General features: G+C 38.5%; 1 protein-coding gene across 7 annotated transcripts in view; it reads left to right on the top strand.

Annotated features, from left to right (window-relative positions):
• Positions 1–21,157, top strand: part of FBXL2 (F-box and leucine rich repeat protein 2) — a 144,514-nt gene that overhangs the window by 82,858 nt on the left and 40,499 nt on the right. For 6 of the 7 annotated variants that reach the window (XM_082726128.1, XM_082726126.1, XM_082726123.1 and 3 more), the window contains exons 3-5: positions 2,909–2,963; positions 3,463–3,537; positions 9,346–9,440. In XM_082726128.1, coding sequence (XP_082582254.1) covers positions 2,909–2,963; positions 3,463–3,537; positions 9,346–9,440 — 225 coding nt within the window. The remainder of the gene's footprint in view (positions 1–2,908; positions 2,964–3,462; positions 3,538–9,345; positions 9,441–21,157) is intronic. The other variant, XM_082726127.1, reaches the window with a different exon arrangement.

The following is a 21,157-nucleotide window of genomic DNA, read 5'->3' as shown; positions in this document are numbered from 1 at the left end:
GCCCCACTTGGGTGTAGAGTTTACTTAAAACACACACACACAGAGACACACACACACACACACACAGAAAATGACATTTAAAATCCCATTTTAATAGTAGCACATCAAATAACCGGTGCAGGGGAATCTAAAGATGATGAGAGTATCTATATGGAAAACTACAAAAATTACTATGAGAAATTAAAGACATCCTAAATAAATAATGGAATATATCATGTTTCTGGATTGGAAGACTTGATATTATAAAGGCTTCAGTTCTCCCCAAAGTTTCTATAAATGCAATGTAATCCCAGTTAAAATTCCATAAAGTTTTCCTGTGAAAATTGACATGCTGATTCTAAAAGGGAAGAGGAAATTCTAAGAACCAAGAATAGCCAAGGTAATCTTAAAGAACAAAGTTGAAAGACTTAACATTACCAGACCTCAAGACTTATAAAGCTTTATAATTAAAACAGTCTTATTGGCACAAAGGTAGACAAACAGACCAGTGGAATAGAATACAAAGTTCAGAAGCATATCCACTCCTATATATCCCTTTATAGATTTGCTGATAACCAAGTTGCCTTTGCAGTGCTTTCCTAATGAAGGGTGAAGTTATCACATATGAGGTAGGAAGCAATTTCCAAGAAAAAAAAAATGCTTGGAAAGGCTGGAACTCAATTTACCATGACTCTTAACTCCTCTAGCTATCTTTGTCTCTATTGTCACTGTCCCATGCTCTTATTCAAGGCATTTATTTTATTCACTGAAACATGATTCAGGAATTCGGCTTAGGTTGCAGTTTGGTAATTTGGAGTCCTATCATGCCTATTTAATTTGTGCAAATTCAACTACATATATTTATGGGGTGATGGGAAGAGGGAAAATAAACATTAAAGGCAATCTGCTTTTTCATTCAGTAACCATAAAATTTGGTAGTAAGCTTGAGATGAGTAATGTGAACTTTTGCTCCAGCTGTTGGTTCTCATGTGTGGCTGGATGTGTGAGCATTTTGCTTCAGTTAGTGTGATCCTAGCTTTCAAAGACAGGTGTTTTCCATACAGCATGCTCACAAAGCAAAATTACTTCATCAGCTGTTCAGTTGAAAAAAAAATAGCATCTAGTCCAGTCCTGAGGTAAAAACGGTTGAGTTTAATTTTCTAAGGCTGTATATGTAGTGGTCATAGACTTGGGCTCTCAAGCCAGACTACCTGGCTTCCAACCCTAGCTCTATTCTTACTATCTGTGTGGCCTGGGCAGGTTACTTAACTTTTCTGTGCTCTGTGTCATTCTCTGAAAAAGAGATAAACAATGTTGAGACTGTTAAATGACTAACATAAATTGTGGCTAGCACATAGTAAATACATAATCGAAGTTAGCTACCTTTTTAAATATCAGTGCAATTGTTCTTATAAAGAGGTGATAGAAAGTGGTCTCCAAGGAGGTACAGTCTTAAGGGATTCTCAAGGGAAACTTGGCTAACTCCTTTTTCACGTAGGCTTTTACTTTAGAACCCAGCCCCAGCATATTCTACCATATGCATTTCTCTCTCCGGTCCTTGGTCTTTTAGAGAGTTAGTGATGAGTTGTGGCTCATAGTGGAATGGTCGTATGGCACAGAACATGGATGTTTGAGGCAGAAGGGCGTGTGGGTGGGGCAAGATGTATTTCCATAGAGGCAATGTAGGTTTGCAGGCACCTTGAAACATGTTTAGCATATACTTTAGTGCGTATTTTTAGCCATCAACATTTTCCTATATACAAAGTTCCATTGCATCTTTTAAGGTCAGTATAGCCTTAACGTTTCTATTCTTTACTTTTCAGTAGAAAGTGATTGGAGCCTGTATTGTAGAATGGTACCTGTAGCATCACTAGCCCTGTGGTGCTGTTTGTGTATGCATTATTGTAGGGTACAATGCTCTGGGGTTTTGTGGATCTGCTATTGTTCCCTGAGCCCATGGATTTTCAACTGACCATTGATTGTTATCTTTGGAGAATTTGGAAGAACTTTATAGGTGGCTGTTTGCCATCTTAACTTTTCCCCCTTCTACACAGAGACGTAAACTCTCATATTTATCCCCCAGAACTATGAGAATTGAGATCCTATTATTGTCCCTGACCTCATCCTCATAAACCTCTCTTCTCTCAGAAAAGCTGCTCTTTGTTTGCAGCTGTTACCACACAGTGCTGAGACACACGCAGGTATTTGCCAAAGTGCTATCATCAACAACTCATCTCCACTGCCCATGTTGGGACTTCACCCAGTCCCCTGACGTACTGACAGCCACTGCTCCCTCTAGGGGCACTACTAGGTTTTTGTTTACTTCTCTGATTTTTCTTTTCCTCATCTTTCCCCTTCTATGGTTCTTGGCTTTTGCTCAGCAAAAACTGGTCACTATAGAACTTGCCAATGGATGGACTCCATCTTTCTGCTCTGTGAACAAACACATTAAAGCCAAATGCGTTTTATCATTGAGTCTTTCTTGGCTGTGTTATTTGAGGCTCAGACATCTGAACCTGTTTGGTACATCTATTAACAGAAGAGGAGTTTGTACCATGTGCTAGGGACATTAGAATTAGAAGGATTTAGCTCTCCCCGGGCTTAGTGTCTAAGAGATTAGAGAGTTGGTTTTTTAATAGAATAAATTATGATCTACTATCCCACGTCCGTGTCACAGAACAAGTGACATAAAAGTTTAACAGGTTCTTTTTTTAAGGGGATTTGTGTAGTGAGTCTAAAACAGCTTTGGAACATGTGAACATTTGATATTTCACAGTAGTGTTGCAGAATTATAGTGAGCTTGTGTATTTCAAATTGAGGAATCTTTAAACTTATATCAGGATGATACATTAGATTTTATCTTTCAAGTTGTAAATATCTTAAAATGTTAATACCATCTCATTTTTTTGTTTTTCCCCTTTCTTCCTAGAATATTTTCCTTCTTGGATATAGTAACTTTGTGCCGATGTGCACAGATTTCCAAGGTAGAGTATTAACCAGATTTTTATCAATCAATAAATATAGAGTTTTATTAGAATGAGTTTTAGTTTTAGTTCAAGCAAGCAGTTAACTTTTTTTAATTTAATGTTTTTAAGAAAGTGCACGTGTGTCTGTGCACTAGTGGGGGGAGGGGCAGTGGAAGTGGGAGAGAGAGGGAGAGTGAGACTCTTAAGTAGGCTCCAGATCTAGCGCAGAGCCAATGAGGGGCTCAGTCCCACGACCCCAAGCTCATGACCTGAGCCAAAATCAAGAGTTGGATGCTTAACCAACTGAGCCACCCAGCTGTCCCAAGCAGTTAACTTTAAATGTCATCTTTTACATTTAATATAACATGGTGTTAACTTAATTCCATATTTGACTGTCCACTTAATGTATATCAGGAATAAAAGTTTGGAAATACAGAGGTTGAATCAGGACTTCCATTAACAGTCTCAGTGTATCTCTTTCACCCCCATCTCTCCTCCTCTGCCTCCCCCACCCTAGGCCTGGAACATCTTAGCCCTGGATGGAAGCAACTGGCAAAGAATAGACCTTTTTAACTTTCAAACAGATGTAGAGGTAAGTTAGCTTTCTTTTAGACAACAGACTTTTTAAAAAGATAAGTAAACTGGTCACTTTTCCTGCCTTCTTCTTTTGCTGCATTTAGATTTAATTTTTTTAAATATTTTATTTATTTATTTGACACAGAGAGAAAGATCACAAGCAGGCAGAAAGGCAGGCAGAGAGAGAGGGGGAAGCAGGCTCCCCACTGAGCAGAGAGCCTGATGCGGGACTCGATCCCAGGACCCTGAGATCATGACCCGAGCCAAAGCAGAGGCTTAATCCACTGAGCCACCCCGGCACCCCTAGATTTAATATTAAGATATCAGAGTGTAGGAGAGAAGGAAAAAAATCTAGAAGGTATCTATGTACATCAAGACCAAAATTCTGCTTGTATTTTGCTTTGGCTCTGTATCAGTAACAAACTACTTTCCCTCCTTGTTATGTCTATAGCCTTGGTATTGCTGCTTAGCTTTTTAAAGCCCCGAACCTGCATCATTAACACCCAGTTCAGTGATTTAATCTTAGCAGACTCCTGACAAATATTTATTGATCTGAAAGATCTACTGAGAATTCTAATTCAGCATCAAGAATGGAGAAATGGCAGAAGAATGAGTCGAGGAGTGAAGATGGAGACCTGGGATATCACTGCAGCTCAGCCACTTAAGCCATATTCTCTCTCAGTTCTTCAGTTTTATTATCTATAAAATAAAGAGGCAAAAAAATCCTCAAAGTGTTTATAATTCTAGGATTTTCATGTATTTACCTGGAAATACGTGAATATCCCAATGTAAGAGTGGTAAGCCTGACCAAATGAGAAAAGTTTATTTTAAAACAACTTTTAGATTAAATATCAACTTATAATGAAAAAGAAAGAGGAAAGTAATCTTCACTGCACACAATATTTAGCTAGACTGGGATGCTTGGGTGGCTCAGTCCATTAAGCCTCCTGCCTTTGGCTCAGGTCGTGATCCAGGGTCCTGGGATCGAGACCCGCACCGGGCTCCCTGCTCTGCGGGAAGCCTGCTTCTCTCTCTGCCTCTGCCTGCCATTCTGCCTGCTTGTGCACTCTCTCTCTCTCTCTCTGACAAATAAATAATTTTTAAAAAAATAATAATTATCTAGACTACTGTATTAAGGGTGTGGAGATTCTGAAGTTTATCTGCCCAACGTTGGGAGAACCTTATTCATTTCTCGTTTAGCCAATTCAGTTGTAGTCATGGAGTTGTATTTTAATCCAGTTCCTCATATAGCATTTTCCTCAAGTGTTTCTACCAAAGTGTATGTTTTGTGTCTTTTTTTAATGGATAAGGAGATAATCATGCTTAACAGTGAGATGAGCCCAAACAATTTCCTCTGAGTTATTTAACCTCGTGTTACCTTAGAAGAGCTAATGATCAGTTGTGGAGGCCCTTCCCCTCTTTCTCTAGGTTACCAGCTGGAGAGTGTCTGATCCCATATCAAACCAGTGGAGCAGAGCACCTGCAGCAAGTGGGGCCGAGCACAGGGTTTCCCACTGTGGGTTTCCTCTCATGTTGTGTTTTGAATTGAGAAGGGTCAGGAACCTCAGGGCTTCACACCCAGCCTGAATACATAAGCGCTCAGTTGCTGTTTTGGACTGTGGTCCCTGGATTAGGAGTTCTTTAATGCTCTTTCCAGGCTTAATAGCAGTGATTCCACAGTGCCCCATCCAAACATGCTGACCTGTATTCTTCTTCAAACTGATAATCTCTAGATCTTTGTTCATTGTGTTTACTTAGTGATGCTGAGAAGCACATTAAATTCCAAAAATTGTGGTCATTTCTGCTCACCAAAGGAAAGTCGTTGTTTTTTAAAATTCTTAAAAATTATTATTTTTGTGGCTCTTACTGTCCCCTCAGTTTTCTTTGATGATTTTCCCGAGCTATACAACTTTTTGAAAGGCATATTTAAAACTTTTAAATTCAGATTTAAAAAACTACTATTTCAAGTAAATAGCACTACCTTGTATATTATTTGATTTCAGAATTTTAGCTTACAGCCGATCATAGCTATATAAATACATTGTAGGAAGACTTAAGAGTACTTCCACTAAAGGAAAGATGAGTTTATGGGTAACCATCTATATAAAGAATTACATATAAAAACTTTTTGTTTAAAACTTTATTTATTTATTTGACAGAGAGAGTGAGAACAAGAGAGAGAAAGAGAACATGAGCAGGGTGAAGGGCAGAGGGAGAAGCAGACTCGGAGCCTGATGCAGGACTTGATGCCAGGACCCCAGCCAGTTTCATTACCTGAGCAGAAATCAGATGCTTAACCAACTGAGCCACCCAGGTGCCCCTACATGTGAAAACTTAAAATAGATAGCACCATATTAGTATTAGTCTAGCCTAATATTATTTAGTTCCTCTTTCGGGGCTAACAACTTGAATCCAGACTGGATTATGAATCAAGTGTTGGAGCCCCCTGTGTTCTTTAAATAGGACACATTGGGGGCACCTGGGTGGCTCAGTGGGTTAGGCCTCTGCCTTTGGCTCAGGTCATGATCCCAGGGGCCTGGGATCGAGTCCCGCATGGGGCTCTCTGCTCAGCGGGGAGCCTGCTTCTCCTCATCTCTCTCTCTGTCTGTCTCTCTGCCTATTTGTGATCTCTCTCTCTGTCAAATAAATAAATAAAATCTTTAAATAGGACCCATTGGATACTCACCCCAGGAAGCATTCCATGGATAAACTGATCATCTAAAATTATTTCTTTGGGATGAAAATGATGATTTATGGGTATGTTAAGAGAAAGAGAATGTACCAAGGTTCAGGATTAATATACTAACTATTTACTATGTGCCTGGCACTATTTAAGTAGCTTACAAATATCCATTTAATTTTCTCAAAAACACCATATTGAAGAAACTGAGGCACAAAAAGCTTGAGTAACTTACCCAAGGTCATTCATCTAGTAAGAGGAAACAGTAGGGGGATTCCTGGGTGGTTCAGTCAGTTAGAAGGAAACAGTAGGTACCATGAACACAATGTGACTGTTGTGTTTCAGAGAGAAGGTAGAATAAAGCATCCAGATGACAAGTGTACATTTTGCCTTTCCTTGAGCATCACTCTTTCCTGAATCAGTGTTGTTACCCTGATGTTTAGGCATTTTCCATGTCTTTAAAAGTTGGACATTTTTTGTCAGTGTCTTCATGGTTAATAAAGATTCCACCAAGCCAAAAATAAGAAATAACCAAGTAGCATGCTAATCTAAAAGTTATAACTCCTAAGGTCTCTCCATTTAGGCCTTATTTTTCTCGAAAGCTGTTCATTCCAAAATCTATCCTATCATACTATCATCATCATTCAACATACTATCTAAATGGATAATACACAGTCATTGACTTGGATTTTGCATTTGGAAACTCTGAGCTCATTTTTTCTTCATTGGAAACAGTACAGCAGAAAATTCTGAATGTAATTTTTTTTTAATCTGAGTACCAAAGCTTTTACTCCAAAGAAAGGAAGAATAGAAAGCTTATATAAATGTAACCAACTTGAAATGGAGAAAAATATGTTGTGTACCTCATCTGTAGATGTTGGTATGGAGGGGTTTTCACTGTTTTATTTTTTACTTAAATGTTTATCTTAGATTTCCAAATTATAAGCTTCCCTACCTCCAGTGACAGCCATTTATTAACTTAGGAAATACTCACAAAAGCATAAATAAAGCTGCTAACAATATCAGAGTGTAGATTTTCATCTGGAGATGTTAGCCAGGTAACAATATGTGTGAGCCTTGCTCCTGTGATCTTGTGGTTTGATGTGTCCTAGTGAATGCTTAGTGCTTACAGTTCAGTGTCAAGATTGCCATGTTAGAAAGTGAGGATAAAAAAAAAAAAAAAGTGAGGATAATAGCTTTTTTTTTTAAAGACCCAAATGGTCCTCTTTCAGTATTTACTCCCTTGTGGAGGAGTAGTTCTGCAGCCTTTAGAATCAAGTAACTCTGTTAGAACTCTAACCCACTCACTAAAGGGTAACCTTGGCAATTTGACCATTTAATTTCTTTATTTGCTAAATGAAGCTTTGAATCCAGTCTGTTAATTGTCAGGATTCTCCAGAGAAAAAATTAATAGGGTCTGTATGTATACAAACACAGAAATTTATATTGAGGAATTGGATCATGTGATTATGGAGGCTGAGAAGTACTAAGATCTGCAGTCAGGAAGCTGGAGACTCAAGAGAGCTGATACGGAGCTCCAGTCTGACCTGTGCACCAGCAGAGCCCATGGGGTAGATTCCAGTCTGAAAGCTGACAGGTTCCAGACTTAAGAAGAACTGATGTTTTTCTGTCCCAGTCCAAAGGCCATGAAGGACCACTGTCTTAGCTCAATCAGTCATGCATGGCGAGTTCCCACTTACTCAGCCTTTTTTATTCTATTCAGGTCTTCACTTGATTGGATGAGGCTCACCCACTGCGACTTTTCTTTCTCTATTGATTCAAGTGGTAACCTTATCCAGAAATACCTTCACAGACTCATACAGAATACTGTTGGGCCAAATGTTTGCATATCCTGTGGTCCAGTCAAGTTGATGCATCAGATTAATTATCAAATGTTCACCCCTTGTCAACTTGGCACCCATATATATCACCTTAAGCCATACTTAATCTCCAAATAAAGAAAATAACAAGGTCCAAATTCAACCTAATGTGGTACAAGTATCCAGTGTACAACCAGAAACACACTAACTCCTTCCTCAGAAGGAGAATGTCCTTGAGTGTTCACTCTTCTTCATATCCTGTATCTTAAATAGTATGATATAGAATTAATGATACTTAAATACTTGTCAGTACATCTTATTTTACATAAGGGAACAGAAGAGGAAAGAAAACAAATATATTGGCTTTACATACACACATACTCATAACAAAATAAGGAGAAGCATTCATGACAGAGTTTTCATTTCTCTAATTGGTTGCATGATGGTAGTTGATATTTTCAACTGTCTTCTTCTACTCCCCATTCTGTGCTCCCTTCGCAGCAAGCACCTCAGCTGGTCATGGTTCTCTACCTGGTATAATAACCCAAACCATCAATCCTGAAGTGTATGGACCATTGGTAGTCCTGCCTGGATTGATTTGTAGTTTTCCATTGACTTGAATCACAGTGCATGGTAATGTAACAAGAGATGACCTGAAAGATTTGTATTCTAGACATACTCTTCATTATCTCCATTGTGGAGTAGTAGACCATGAAGTTGTTGGGAATAGTAACTGAGCCATAATAAGTACAAGAAAGTGTTAAAATCGTGCCTGAAAAAGTCAAAGTCCTTTATCAGTGTTCATTTTTTTTCTTTTAATGTATCTGCCAGTATCCAGCCAAGTTTTCTATTTCAAAGCAAATATGTTTATAGGTGATTACTAAGGAGCATGAGGGGGAACTTTTATAATACATTTTCAAACTTTTAGAGTGGTAATGTGTAGCTAAAATAGAATTTGTTTTTTTGAGCAATGTTGTTTTAGATTGCTGCTTAGCAGCCAGTGTTCCCACAGCTGACCTCAAAAAACCTTGCAACTGGTGCAGTAGCTCCGAGCCCTGAGTAGGGGAGGCCTAGCTCCAGGGTTAAAGCTGTCAAAATAAAGTGCACTAAGGTTTGGTGGTTTTTTTGAATACTTAATGCTTTAATTGAAAACATTTTTCAATGCTTGCAGCTCCTTTAGGAAGAGTGGAGTGTTGGAGGAATGCTCCAAAATGGCTTCATTACACCTGGAAAAAATATATTCCATTTCTAAATTTCAGGTTATCATGCTGTTAGATAAGCAGCATGAAAAATGATATTTTTTTCTGACTTTTTTTGATTCCAGGGTCGAGTGGTGGAAAATATCTCCAAGCGATGCGGTGGATTCCTGAGGAAGCTCAGCTTGCGAGGCTGCATTGGTGTTGGGGATTCCTCCCTGAAGTAAGTTGAATCCACAGTGACTCATTCTATCATGGCAGCTTGTAGCTACCTTGTTGTCAGCAAAAATATTATGTGCTCTTCTTCTGGTAAATTCTTTCTATGATAATTTGCATAGAGAACTAGAAGAACCATGACTTGGGAGTCAGCAGGCCTGGGTCAGGAATATGACTCTAGGACAAATTATTTCCCCTCTCCGAGTGTCCACTCTCTTCTACAAAGTGAAGGCGCCTGTAGGTGCTGCATGAGAGTGCCATGGGTATCACGTAAAGCAACGTATATAGAGTACCTGATGTGTAATAACATAATAGCTGACTCCGCTGTGCCTTTCTTCATTTTCTAATCTTCTAGTTTCATTCTCACAAGGGTGACTGTGTTTTTATATATTATACTACTGAAAATAATCCTTCCAAAAACTCCTTTATCACACCTGGAATTTTGCTCCTTGTGATAGGATGTAATTATCCAATTGTATCCTATCCAAACAAATGGTTGCCCACCTCTTCCTGGATAGCCATTAGTTATTGGAACTATTATCAATCCACTGTTAAGGACATGTGCTTTTCTGGAGACAAGACATAATTAAAACCTTTATGTTTTGGGGGGTGAGGGGTGCAAGATGGCAAAGAAGTAGAAGACCTAAATTACATCAGGTCCCAGGAATTCAGCTAGATAGTTATCAAACCATTCTGAACACCTACAAACTCAATAGGAGATTGAAGAGAAGAAGAGCAGCAATTCTATGAACAGAAAAGCGACCACTTTACAGAAGGTAGGACGTGCGGAGAGGTCAGTCTAAGGTGATATACAAGAAGATAGACTGCGAGGGGCGGGGGGACTGGCTCTTGGGAAATGAGAGAGCAGCAGAGCAGAAAATCAGAACTTTTAGAAGTCTGCTCCATGCAGGGTTGTCACCCCAGTAGCTAGGTGGGGGGTGGAGTCCTCACTGAGACAGTGTGGTCTCAGGTCCCTCGGAGTCACAGAAAGACTGGGGGTCTCTGAGTATGGGAGAGCTCCCAGGTATCAGAGCAGAGAAGCGGGCTGTAGAGATGGAGCCAGGGAGAGGGCTCTCAGCTCAGGGTTGCCATAAACCATGATCCACTTCACAGTTGAGCCACTACTCTTCAAGCAGGGACCCCACAAGCAGCAGATCCAGGGAGACTCACCTTCCCCTGGGAGGAATAGCACGAGAGTGCACTGCGGGAATCTGCTGGGTTTGGAGACTCCAAACGAGGCCTTGTGCCAGAGATAGAAATGCTTGGTTATAGGCCAGGTGAGTACATAGTGCGGCCAGAGACCAGGGAGACAGAAGTGATTGACTGCTTTTCTCTGAGGGCACACTGAGGAGTGAGGCCCTGAGCTCTCGGCTCCACTGGGTCAGAGACTGGGAGGCCGCCATCTTCATTCTTGTCCTCCAAAGCTATATGGAAAGCATTTAGGGAACAAAACGTAAACTGAGAGCACACCCAAGGAGATTTCATAGCCTGGCCCCTGGCAAAGGCTGTACAGTTCCACCTCAGGCAAAGACATTTGAGAATCACTGTAAAAGGCCCTTCCCAAAGAAGATCAGCAAGAACATCTGGCCAAGGCTAAGTTTACTGATAAATGAGAATTGCAAAACTCCAGCACTAGGTGAATACAGTACATAGAATTCATGGCTTTTTCCCCATGATTCTCTAGTCTTTCAAAGTTAATTTTAAAAATTTTCTTTATTTTTTCTTTTTCTATTTTTTAAAATTTTTCTTCTTTTCTCTTTTAACCAATATCTTATTAATTCCTCTTTAAAACCCTTTTTTAATTTTCATTTTACAGTCATATTCTATCCCTTCATTGTGTTTAACCTTATTTCTTTTTATATATATTTTTCTTTCTTTAAATTTGTGGTATACAGTTTCAAATAATAGACCAAAATATACTCTAAATATAGTGAATGACTTGGTTCTAGTCTCCTGCCTGATCACATTCTCTTTTTTTTCTAAATTTTTTTTCAATGAACTTGATTGCTTTTTTGAAATCTTTAATTTTCACCTTTATAAATCATATTCCATCCCTTCATCGTATTTACCCTTATTTTTGTATATATGTTTTTCTTTAACATTTTGAGAGGCAGTTTCTTTTAACAGACCAAAATACACATTAAATCTAGGGTGTGACTCTGTTCTGTTCACAAGCCTGATCATTTGTTTTCCTTTCTTTTCTCCTGAGTTTTGGGTCTCTTCTGATTTCTTTGGTGTATATTTTTCTGAGGTGGTTGTTACCCTATTAGCATTTTTTTTTCTCACTCTTCTATTATTCTCTGGACGAAATGACAAAACAGAAAAACTCACCTCAAAAAAAGAGCAAGAGGAAATACCAACTGCCAGGGACCTAATCAATATAGACATTAGTTAGATGTTGGAACTAGAGTTCAGTATGATGATTTTAAAGATCATAGCTGGACTTGAAAAAGCGATAGAAGATACTAGAAAATCCCTTTCTGGAGAAATGAACTAAAATCTAACCAAGTTAAAATCAGGCTATTAATGAGGTGCAAAAAAAAAAAAAAAAAATGGAGGCTCTAACAGCTGGGATAAATGATACAGAAAAAGAATTAGTGATATAGAAGACCAAATGATGGAAAATAAAGAAGCCAAGAAAAAGAGAAATAATTACTGGATCACAAGCAGAGAATTTGAGAGATAAGTGATACCATAATATTAAACAATATTAGGATAATTAGGATCCCAGAAGAAGAAAGAGAGAGGGGCAGAAGGTGTATCAGAGAAAATTATATTGGAGAACATCCCTAATATGGGGAAAGGAACAGTTATCAAAATCCAGGAGGCACAGAGAAGCCACCTCAAAATCAATAAAAATAAGTCAACAGCCCATCATCTAATACTGAAACTTACAAGCCTCAGAGACAGAAAATTCTGAAAGCAGCTCTAGATAAGAAGTCTGTAACCTACAGTGGAGACATATTAGATTGGCAGCAAATCTAACCACAGAGACCTGGTAGGCCAGAAAGGACTGACATGATATATTCAGGACACTAAATGAGAAAAATATGCAGCCAAGAATACTATATTCAGCTAGACTGTCATTGAAAATAGAAGGAGAGATAAAAAGCTTCCAGGACAAACAAAAACTAAAAGAATTTGTAAACACCAAACCAGCCCTACAGGAAATATTGAAAGGGGACATCTAAGCAAAGAGAAAGCCTGAAAATAACATAGACCAGAAAGGAACAGAGACAATATACAATAACAGTCATCTTATAGGCAATACAAAGGCACTAAATTCATATCTTTCAGTAGTTATCCTGAATGTAAATAGGATAAATGCCCCCAATCAAAAGACACAGGGTATCAGAATGGATTAAAAAAAAAAACCATTGGGGCACCTGGGTGGCTCAGTGGGTTAAGCCACTGCCTTTGGCTCAGGTCATGATCTCAGGATCCTGGGTTGAGTCCCACATTGGGCTCCCTGCTCAGCAGGGAGTCTGCTTACCCCTCTCCCTCTGCTGCTCCTCCCACTTGTGCTCTCTCTCCTCTCACTCTCTGTCAAATAAATAAAATTCTTTTAAAAAAAATGAATATGCTGTTTATAAGAAACTCATTTTAGACTCAGAGACACCTCTAGAATTAAAGTGAGGGGGTGGAAAACAATTTACCATGCTAAAGGACATCAAAAGAAAGCTGGGGTGGCAATCCTTATATCAAACAAATTAGGTTTTAAACCAAAAACTATAATAAGAAATGAGGAAGGATACTATATCATACTTAAAGAGTCTGTCCAGTAAGATCTAACAATTTTAAATATCTATGCCACTAACATGGGAGCAGCCAATTATGTAAGACAATTAATGACAAAATCAAAGAAACACAATGACAGTAATACAACCCCCTCAATGAAATGGGCAGGTCATTTAAGCAAAAGATCAACAAGGAAATAAAGGCTTTAAATGACATAGTGGACTAGATGGGCATCACAGATATATTTAGAACATTCCATCAAAGCAACAGAATACACATTCTTCTCTAGTGTGCAAAGAACATTCTCCAGAGTAGATCACATTCTGGGTCACAAATCAGTTCCCACCCAGAACCAATAGATTTGGAACATTCCCTGCATATTTTCAGACCATAGTGCTTTGAAACTAGAATTCAGTCACAAGAGAAAAGTTGGAAAGAATGCAAATACATGGAAGCTAAAGAGCATCCTATAAAAGAATGAATGGGTCAACTAGAAAATGAATGAAGAATTTTTTGGAAGTTCATGGAAAACAAATGAAAATGAAAACACAACTGTCAAAAATTCTTGGGACACAGTGAAGGCAGCCATGAGAAGAAAGTATATAGTGATACAAGCCTTTCTCAAGAAACAAGAAAGAGGGGATTCAGGCAGTTGGGAGAGAATAAATGAAACAAGGGATCAGGAGGGAGACAAACCATAAAAGACTCTTAGTCTCACAAAACAAACTGAGGCTTGCTGGTGGGTAGGGGAGTAGGGATATGGTGGCTGGGTTATGGACATTGGGGAGGGTATAGGCCATGGTGAGTGCTTTGAAATGTGTAAGCTTGATGATTCACAGACCTGTAGCCCTGGGGCAAATAACACAGTATATGTTAATTAAAAAAAGAAAAGAAAGAAAGAAACAAGAAAGGGCTCAAATACAAAACCTAACTCTACACCTAAAGAAATTGGAGAAAGAACAGCAAACAAATCTGAAACCCAGCAGGAGAAGAGAAATAATACAAATTAGAGCAGAAATCAATGAAATAGGAACCAAAAGAACAGTAGTAAGATCAGCAAAATTGGAGCTTGTTCTTTGAAAGAATTAATAAGATTGATAAACCCCTAGCCAGACTTATCAAAAAGAAAAGAGAAAGGACCCAAATTAATGAAATCATGAATGAAAGAGGAGCGATCACAACCAACACCAAAGAAATACAAACAATTATAAGAACATATTATGAGCAACTATATGCCAGCAAATTGGACAATCTGGAAGATATGGACGCATTCGTAGAGACATACAAACTACCAAAACTGAACCAGGAAAAAATAGAAAATCTGAACAGATCCATAGCCAGTAAAGAGATTGTAGCAGTCATCAAAAATCTCCCAAAAAACAAGAGCCCATTGCCAGATGGCTTTCCAGGGAATTCTACCAAACATTTAAAGAAGAATTAATACTTATTTTCCTGAAACTGTTGCAAAAAAATTGAAATGGAAGGAAAACCTCCAAACTCATTTTATGAGGCCAGCAGTACCTTGATCCCAAAACCAGACAAAGACCCCATAAAAAAAGGAATTACAGACCAGTATCCTTGATGAACACAGATGCAAAAATGCTCACCAAACTACTAGCTAAGGGATCCAACAGTACATTGAAAAGATTATTCACCACGACCAATTAGGATACATTCCAGGGCTTCAAGTTTGGTTCAACATCGGCAAATCAGTCCATGTGAGAAAAATAAGTTAATAAAGGATATGATACTCTCAATAAATGCTGAAAAAGCATTTGACAAAGTACAGCATCCTTTCTTGATCAAAACTCTTCAAAATGTAAGGTTAGAGGGTACACATATCACTCAATATCATAAAAGCCATCTATGAAAAACCCACAGTGAATATAATTCTCAATTCCCCTAAGGTCAGGAACATGGCATGGCTATCCACTATCACCACTACTATGCAACGTAATACTAGAAGTCCTAGCCTCTGCAATCAGACAACAAGAAGAAACTAAATGCATCCAAGTTAACAGAGAAGTCAAACTCTCACTCTTTGCCGATGATATGATATTTTATGTGGAAAACCCAAAAGACTCCACTCCAAATCTGCTAGAACTTGTACAGGAATTCAGCAAACCGTCAGGATATAAAATCAATGCACAGAAACCAGTTGCATTTCTGTACATCAACAACAAGACAAAAGAAAGAGAAATTAAGGAATCGATCCCATTTACATTTGCATCCAAAACCATAAGATACCTAGGAATAAACCTAAACAAAGAGGCAAAGAATCTGGTCTCAGAAAACTGTAAAGTACTCATGAAATTGAGGAAGCCACAAAGAAATGGAAAATCATTCCATGCTCATGGATTAGAAGAACAAATATTGTGAAAATGTCTATGCTACCTAAAGCAATGTGCATATTTAATGCAATCCCTATCAAAATACCGTCAATTTTTTTTCCAAAGAAATGAAACAAGTAATCCTAAAATTTATATGGAACCAGAAAAGACCCCAAATAGCCAGAGGAATGTTGAAAAAGAAAGCCAAAGCTGGAGGCATCACAATTCCAGACTTCTAGCTCTATTACAAAGCTGTCATCATCAAGACAGTATGGTACTGGCACAAATACAGACACATAAATCAGTGGAACACAATAGAAAGCCCAGAAATAGACCCTCAACTCTATGGTCAACTAATTTTCATTAAAGCAGAAAAGAATGTCCAATGGAAAAAAGACAGTCTCTTCAACAAATGGCGTTGGGAAAATTGGACAGCTGCATGCAGAAAAATGAAACTGGACCATTTCCTTATACTGCACACGAAAATAGATTCAAAATGGATGAAGGACCTCAATGTGAGAAAGGAATCCATCAAAATCTTTGAGGAGAACACAGGCAGCAACCTCTTCGACCTCAGCCATGGCAATTTCTTCCTAAAAATATCGCCAAAGGCAAGGGAAGCAAGGGCAAAAGTGAACTATTGGGACTTCATCAAGATCAAAAGCTTTTGCACAGCAAAGAAAAGAGTCAATAAAACCAAAAGACAACTGACAGAATGGGAGAAGATACTTGCAAAGGACATATCAGATAAAGGACTAGTATCCAAAAAATCTATAAAGATCTTATCAAACTCAACACCCAAAGAACGAATAATCCAATCAAGAAACGGGCATTGTTAAAATGTCTATACTGCCTAGAGCAATCTATACTTTCAGTGCCATTCTGATCAAAATTCCACCAGCATTTTTCAAAGAGCTGGAGCAAACAACCCTAAAATTTGTATGGAATCAGAAGAGACCCCGAATTGCTAAGGAAATGTTGAAAAAAAAAAACTGGGGCCACCACGTTGCCTGATTTCAAGCTTTACTACAAAGCTATGATCACCAAGACAGCATGGTACTGCCATAAAAACAGACACATAGACCAGTGGAACAGAGTAGAGGGCCCAGATGTGGACCATCAACTCTATGGTCAAATAATCTTCGGCAAAGCAGGAAAAAATATACAATGGAAAAAAGACAGTCTCTTCTATAAATATTGCTGGGAAAATTGGACAAGTATGTGTAGAAGAATGAAACTCGACCATTCTCTTACACTGTACACAAAGATAAACTCAAAATGGATAAAAGACCTCAAAGTGAGACAGGAATCCATCAGAATCCTAGAGGAGAACATAGGCAGTAACCTGTTCGATATCAGCCACAGCAACTTCTTTCAAGATATGTCTCCAAAGGCAAAGGAAACAAAAGTGAAAATGAATTTTGGGGACTTTATCAAAATCAAAAGCTTCTGCACAGCAAAGGAAACAGTCAACAAAACAAAGAGGCAACCCATAGAATGGGAGAAGATATTCGTAAATGACAATACAGACAAAGGGCTGATATCCAGAAGACATGAACAGACACTTCTCCAGTGAAGACATACAAATGGCTAACAGACACATGAAAAAATGTTCATCATCACTAGCCATCAGGGAGATTCAAATCAAAACCACATTGAGATACCACCTTATACCAGTTAGAATGGCCAAAATTAACAAGACAGAAAACAACTTGTGTTGGAGAAGATGTGGAGAAAGGGAAACCCTCTTACACTGTTGGTGGGAATGCAAGTTGGTACAGCCACTTTGGAAAACAGTGTGGATATTCCTTAAGAAATGAAAAATAGAGCTTCCCTATGACCCTACAATTGCACTACTGGGTATTTACCCCAAAGATACAGATGTAGTGAAAAGAAGGGCCATCTGTACCCCAATGTTCATAGCAGCAATGGCCACAGTCATCAAACTGTGAAAAGAACCAAGATGCGCTTCAACAGATGAATGGATATGGTCCATATATACAATGGAGTATTATGCCTCCATCAGAAAGGATGAATACCCAACTTTTGTATCAACATGGACGGGACTGGAAGAGATTATGCTGAATGAAATAAGTCAAACAGAGAGAGTCAATGATCATATGGTTTCACTTATTTGTGGAGCATAAGAAATAACATGGAGGACATGGGGAGAAGGAGAGGAGAAGGGAGTTGGGGGAAATGGAGGGAGAGACGAACCATGAGAGACTATGGACTCTGAAAAACAATCTGAGGGTTTTAGAAGGGATGGGGGTGGGAGGTTGGGTGAACCTGGTGGTGGGTATAATTATGGAGGGCCCTATTACATGGAACACTTGGTGTGGTACATAAATAATGAATTCTGGAATACTAAAAAGAATTTTAAAAAAATAGGAAAGGGGGGAAAAGCATTTAAAAAAGAAAGAAATGGGCTGAGGACATGAACAGACATTTCTGCAAAGAAGACATCCAGATGGCCAACAGACAAATGAGAAAGTGCTCCACATCACTTGCCATCAGGGAAATACAAATCAAAACCACAATGAGATACCATCTCACACCAGTCAGAATGGCTAAAATTAGAAGTCAGGAATTGACAGATGCTGGCGAGGATATGAAGAAAGGGGATCCCTCCTCCAGTGTTGGTGGGAATGCAAGCTGGTGCAGCCACTCTGGAAAACAGCATGGAGGTTCCTCAAATAGTTGAAAATAGAGCTACCTTACGACCCAGCAATTGCACTACTGGGTATTTACCCTAAAGATACAAATGTAGTAATCCAAAGGGGCATGTACACCCAAATGTTTATAGCAGCAATGTCCACAATAGCCAAACTATGGAAAGAAGCTAGATGTCCATCAACTGATGAATGGATAAAGAAGAGGTAGTCTCTATATATGTACAGTGGAATACTATGCAACCATCAAAAGAAATGAAATCTTGCCATTTGCAACAACATGGATGGAACTAGAGGGTATTATGCTGAGTGAAATAAGTCAATTAGAGAAAGACAATTATCATCTGCTCTCCCTGATATGAGGAATTTGAGAGGCAAAGTGGGGAATTTAGGGGTTAGGGAAGGAAAAAATGAAACAAGATGGGATCGGGAGGGAAACAAACCATAAGAGATTCTTAATCTTACAAAACAAACTGAGGGTTGCTGGGAGGAGGGAGGTATGGAGAAGGTGTCTGGGTTATGGACATTGGGGAGGATATTTTCTATGGTGAGTGCTGTGAAGTGTGTAAGCCTGATGATTCACAGACCTTGACCCCAAAATGTATATGCTACCTAAAGCATTCTGCACATTTAATGCAATCCCTATCAAAATACCATCAACTTTTTTCACTAGAAATGGAACAAATAATCCTAAAATTTATATGGAACCAGAAAAGACCCTGAATAGCCAGAGGAATGTTGAAAAAGAAAACCAAAGCTGGTGGCATCACAATTCCAGACTTCAAGCTCTATTACAAAGCTGTCATCATCAAGACAGTATGGTACTGGCACAATAACAGACACGTAGATCAATGGAACAGAGTAGAGAGCCCAGAAATGGACCCTCAACTCTATGGTCAACTAATCTTCTACAAAGCAGGAACAAATGTCCAGTCAAAAAAAAAGACAGTCTCTTCAACAAATGGTGTTGGGAAAATTGGACAGCCACATGCAGTAGAATGAAACTGGACCATTTTCTTACACCACACACAAAAATAGACTCAAAATGGATGAAAGACCTAAGTGTGAGACAGGAATCCATCCAGTTCCTTGGGAAGAACACAGGCAGCAACCTCTTCGACCTCAGGCACAGCAACTTCTTCCTAGAAATAACATCAGAAGTAAGCAACAGGAAAAATGTACTATTGGGACTTCATCAAGATCAAAAGCTTTTGCACAGCAAAGGAAACAGTCAACAAAACCTAAAGACAACCAACATAATGGGAGAAGATATTTGCAAATGCCATATCAGATAAAGGGCTAGTATCCAAAGTCTATAAAAAAAACTTATCAAACTCAACATCCAAAGAATCTAGTCAAAAAATGGGCAGAAGACATGAACAGACATTTCTGCAAAGATGATATCCAAATGACCAACAGACACATGAAAAAGTGCTTTACATCACTCAGCATTAGGGAAATACAACTCAAAACCTCAATGAGATACCACTTCACACCAGTCAGAATGGCTAAAATTAACAAGTCAGGAATTGACAAATGTTGGCAAGGATGAAGAGAAAGGGGAACCCTCTTCCAGTGTTGGTGGGAAATCAAGCTGGTGCAGCCACTCTGGAAAACAGCATGGAAGTTCCTCAAAAAGTTGAAAGTATAGCTGCCTATGACCCAGCGATTGCAAACTGGGTATTTACTTCAGTGATACAAATGTAGTGATCTGAAGGGGCACATGAGCCCGAATGTTTATAGCAACAGTGTTCACCATAGCCAAACTATGAGAAGAGCCTAGATGTCCTTCAACAGATGAATGGATATGAAGATGTGGTATATATGTATACACACAATGGAATATTATGCAGCCATCAAAAAAAACCAAAGACAGAAATCTTGCCATTTGCAATGACATGGATGGAAGTAGAGGCTATTAGGCTAAGTCAGTCAGTCAGAGAAGGACAATTATCACATGATCTCACTGATATGAGGAATTTGAGAAACAAGACAGAGTATCATAGGGGAAGGTAGGGAAATACAAAACAAAATGAAACCAGAGAGGGAGACAAACCATAAGAGGCTCTTAATCTCAGGAAACAAACTGAGTGTTGCTGGAGTAGAGGAGGATGGAAGGGATAGGGTGCTGGGTGATGGACATTGGGGAGGGTATGTGATATGGTGAGTGCTGTGAATTGTGTAAGACTTATGAATCAACAGACCTGTACCCCTGAAGCAAATAATGCATTATATGTTAATTTTTAAAAATCCAACCTTTATGTTCTTAACTTTGTGGTCTCTGCTATTGTTTGAAGTTGGCTAAATTAGAACACACACTTCCCCCTAGAATCTTAGAATACTTTGTCTCTTGCAGACTAAGAATCACCACCATGTCTATCAATTGCAACTGCCAGTAGGAATGTGCAGCACATAATGATTATACATAGTGGAATTTGTAATAGAAACATCTGCTATACCATTGCTAGAAAAATTGATTCATAACCCATTTTAAGGATCAAAACACTCCCTATAAATGTTACGGAACAAAGTTTTTTTAAGTCAAGAAATTCAGATCACCAGACCAAATTTTCTGGCACTTCAAAAGCTTTGTAAACTGATGGAATAGGTGGATTCTATTTTAATACAAAGCTTAAGGACCTTATATAATTTATAAAAGAGAACATAAGTTTAATAGTGGTTCCATTAAACTAAAATAAATATGAAGGTGGGATTGTCGATAAGGAATATCAAAAAAATATATTTTCATTTCACTCTGCATAATACATCTGGTTCCATTTATGTTGATGTAAATGGTAGATATTCATCCTTTCTGATAATTGAATAATACTGCATTGTATATATAAACTGCATTTCTTTATGTGGGCTAATTTTTTTAAAAAGGACATATATTCTTATCTTGGCAATTGGTATAAAGCCATATATAGTAGCAAAAATATCCTGAGAGGCTAAGAATGTTAGTGGTTTACCGTAATTTTTATGTA

This window comes from Mustela nivalis (assembly GCF_964662115.1).
Source record: "Mustela nivalis genome assembly, chromosome: 1".
Lineage (NCBI taxonomy): Eukaryota > Metazoa > Chordata > Mammalia > Carnivora > Mustelidae > Mustela > Mustela nivalis.
This window is presented reverse-complemented; position numbering and strand designations above follow the sequence as displayed.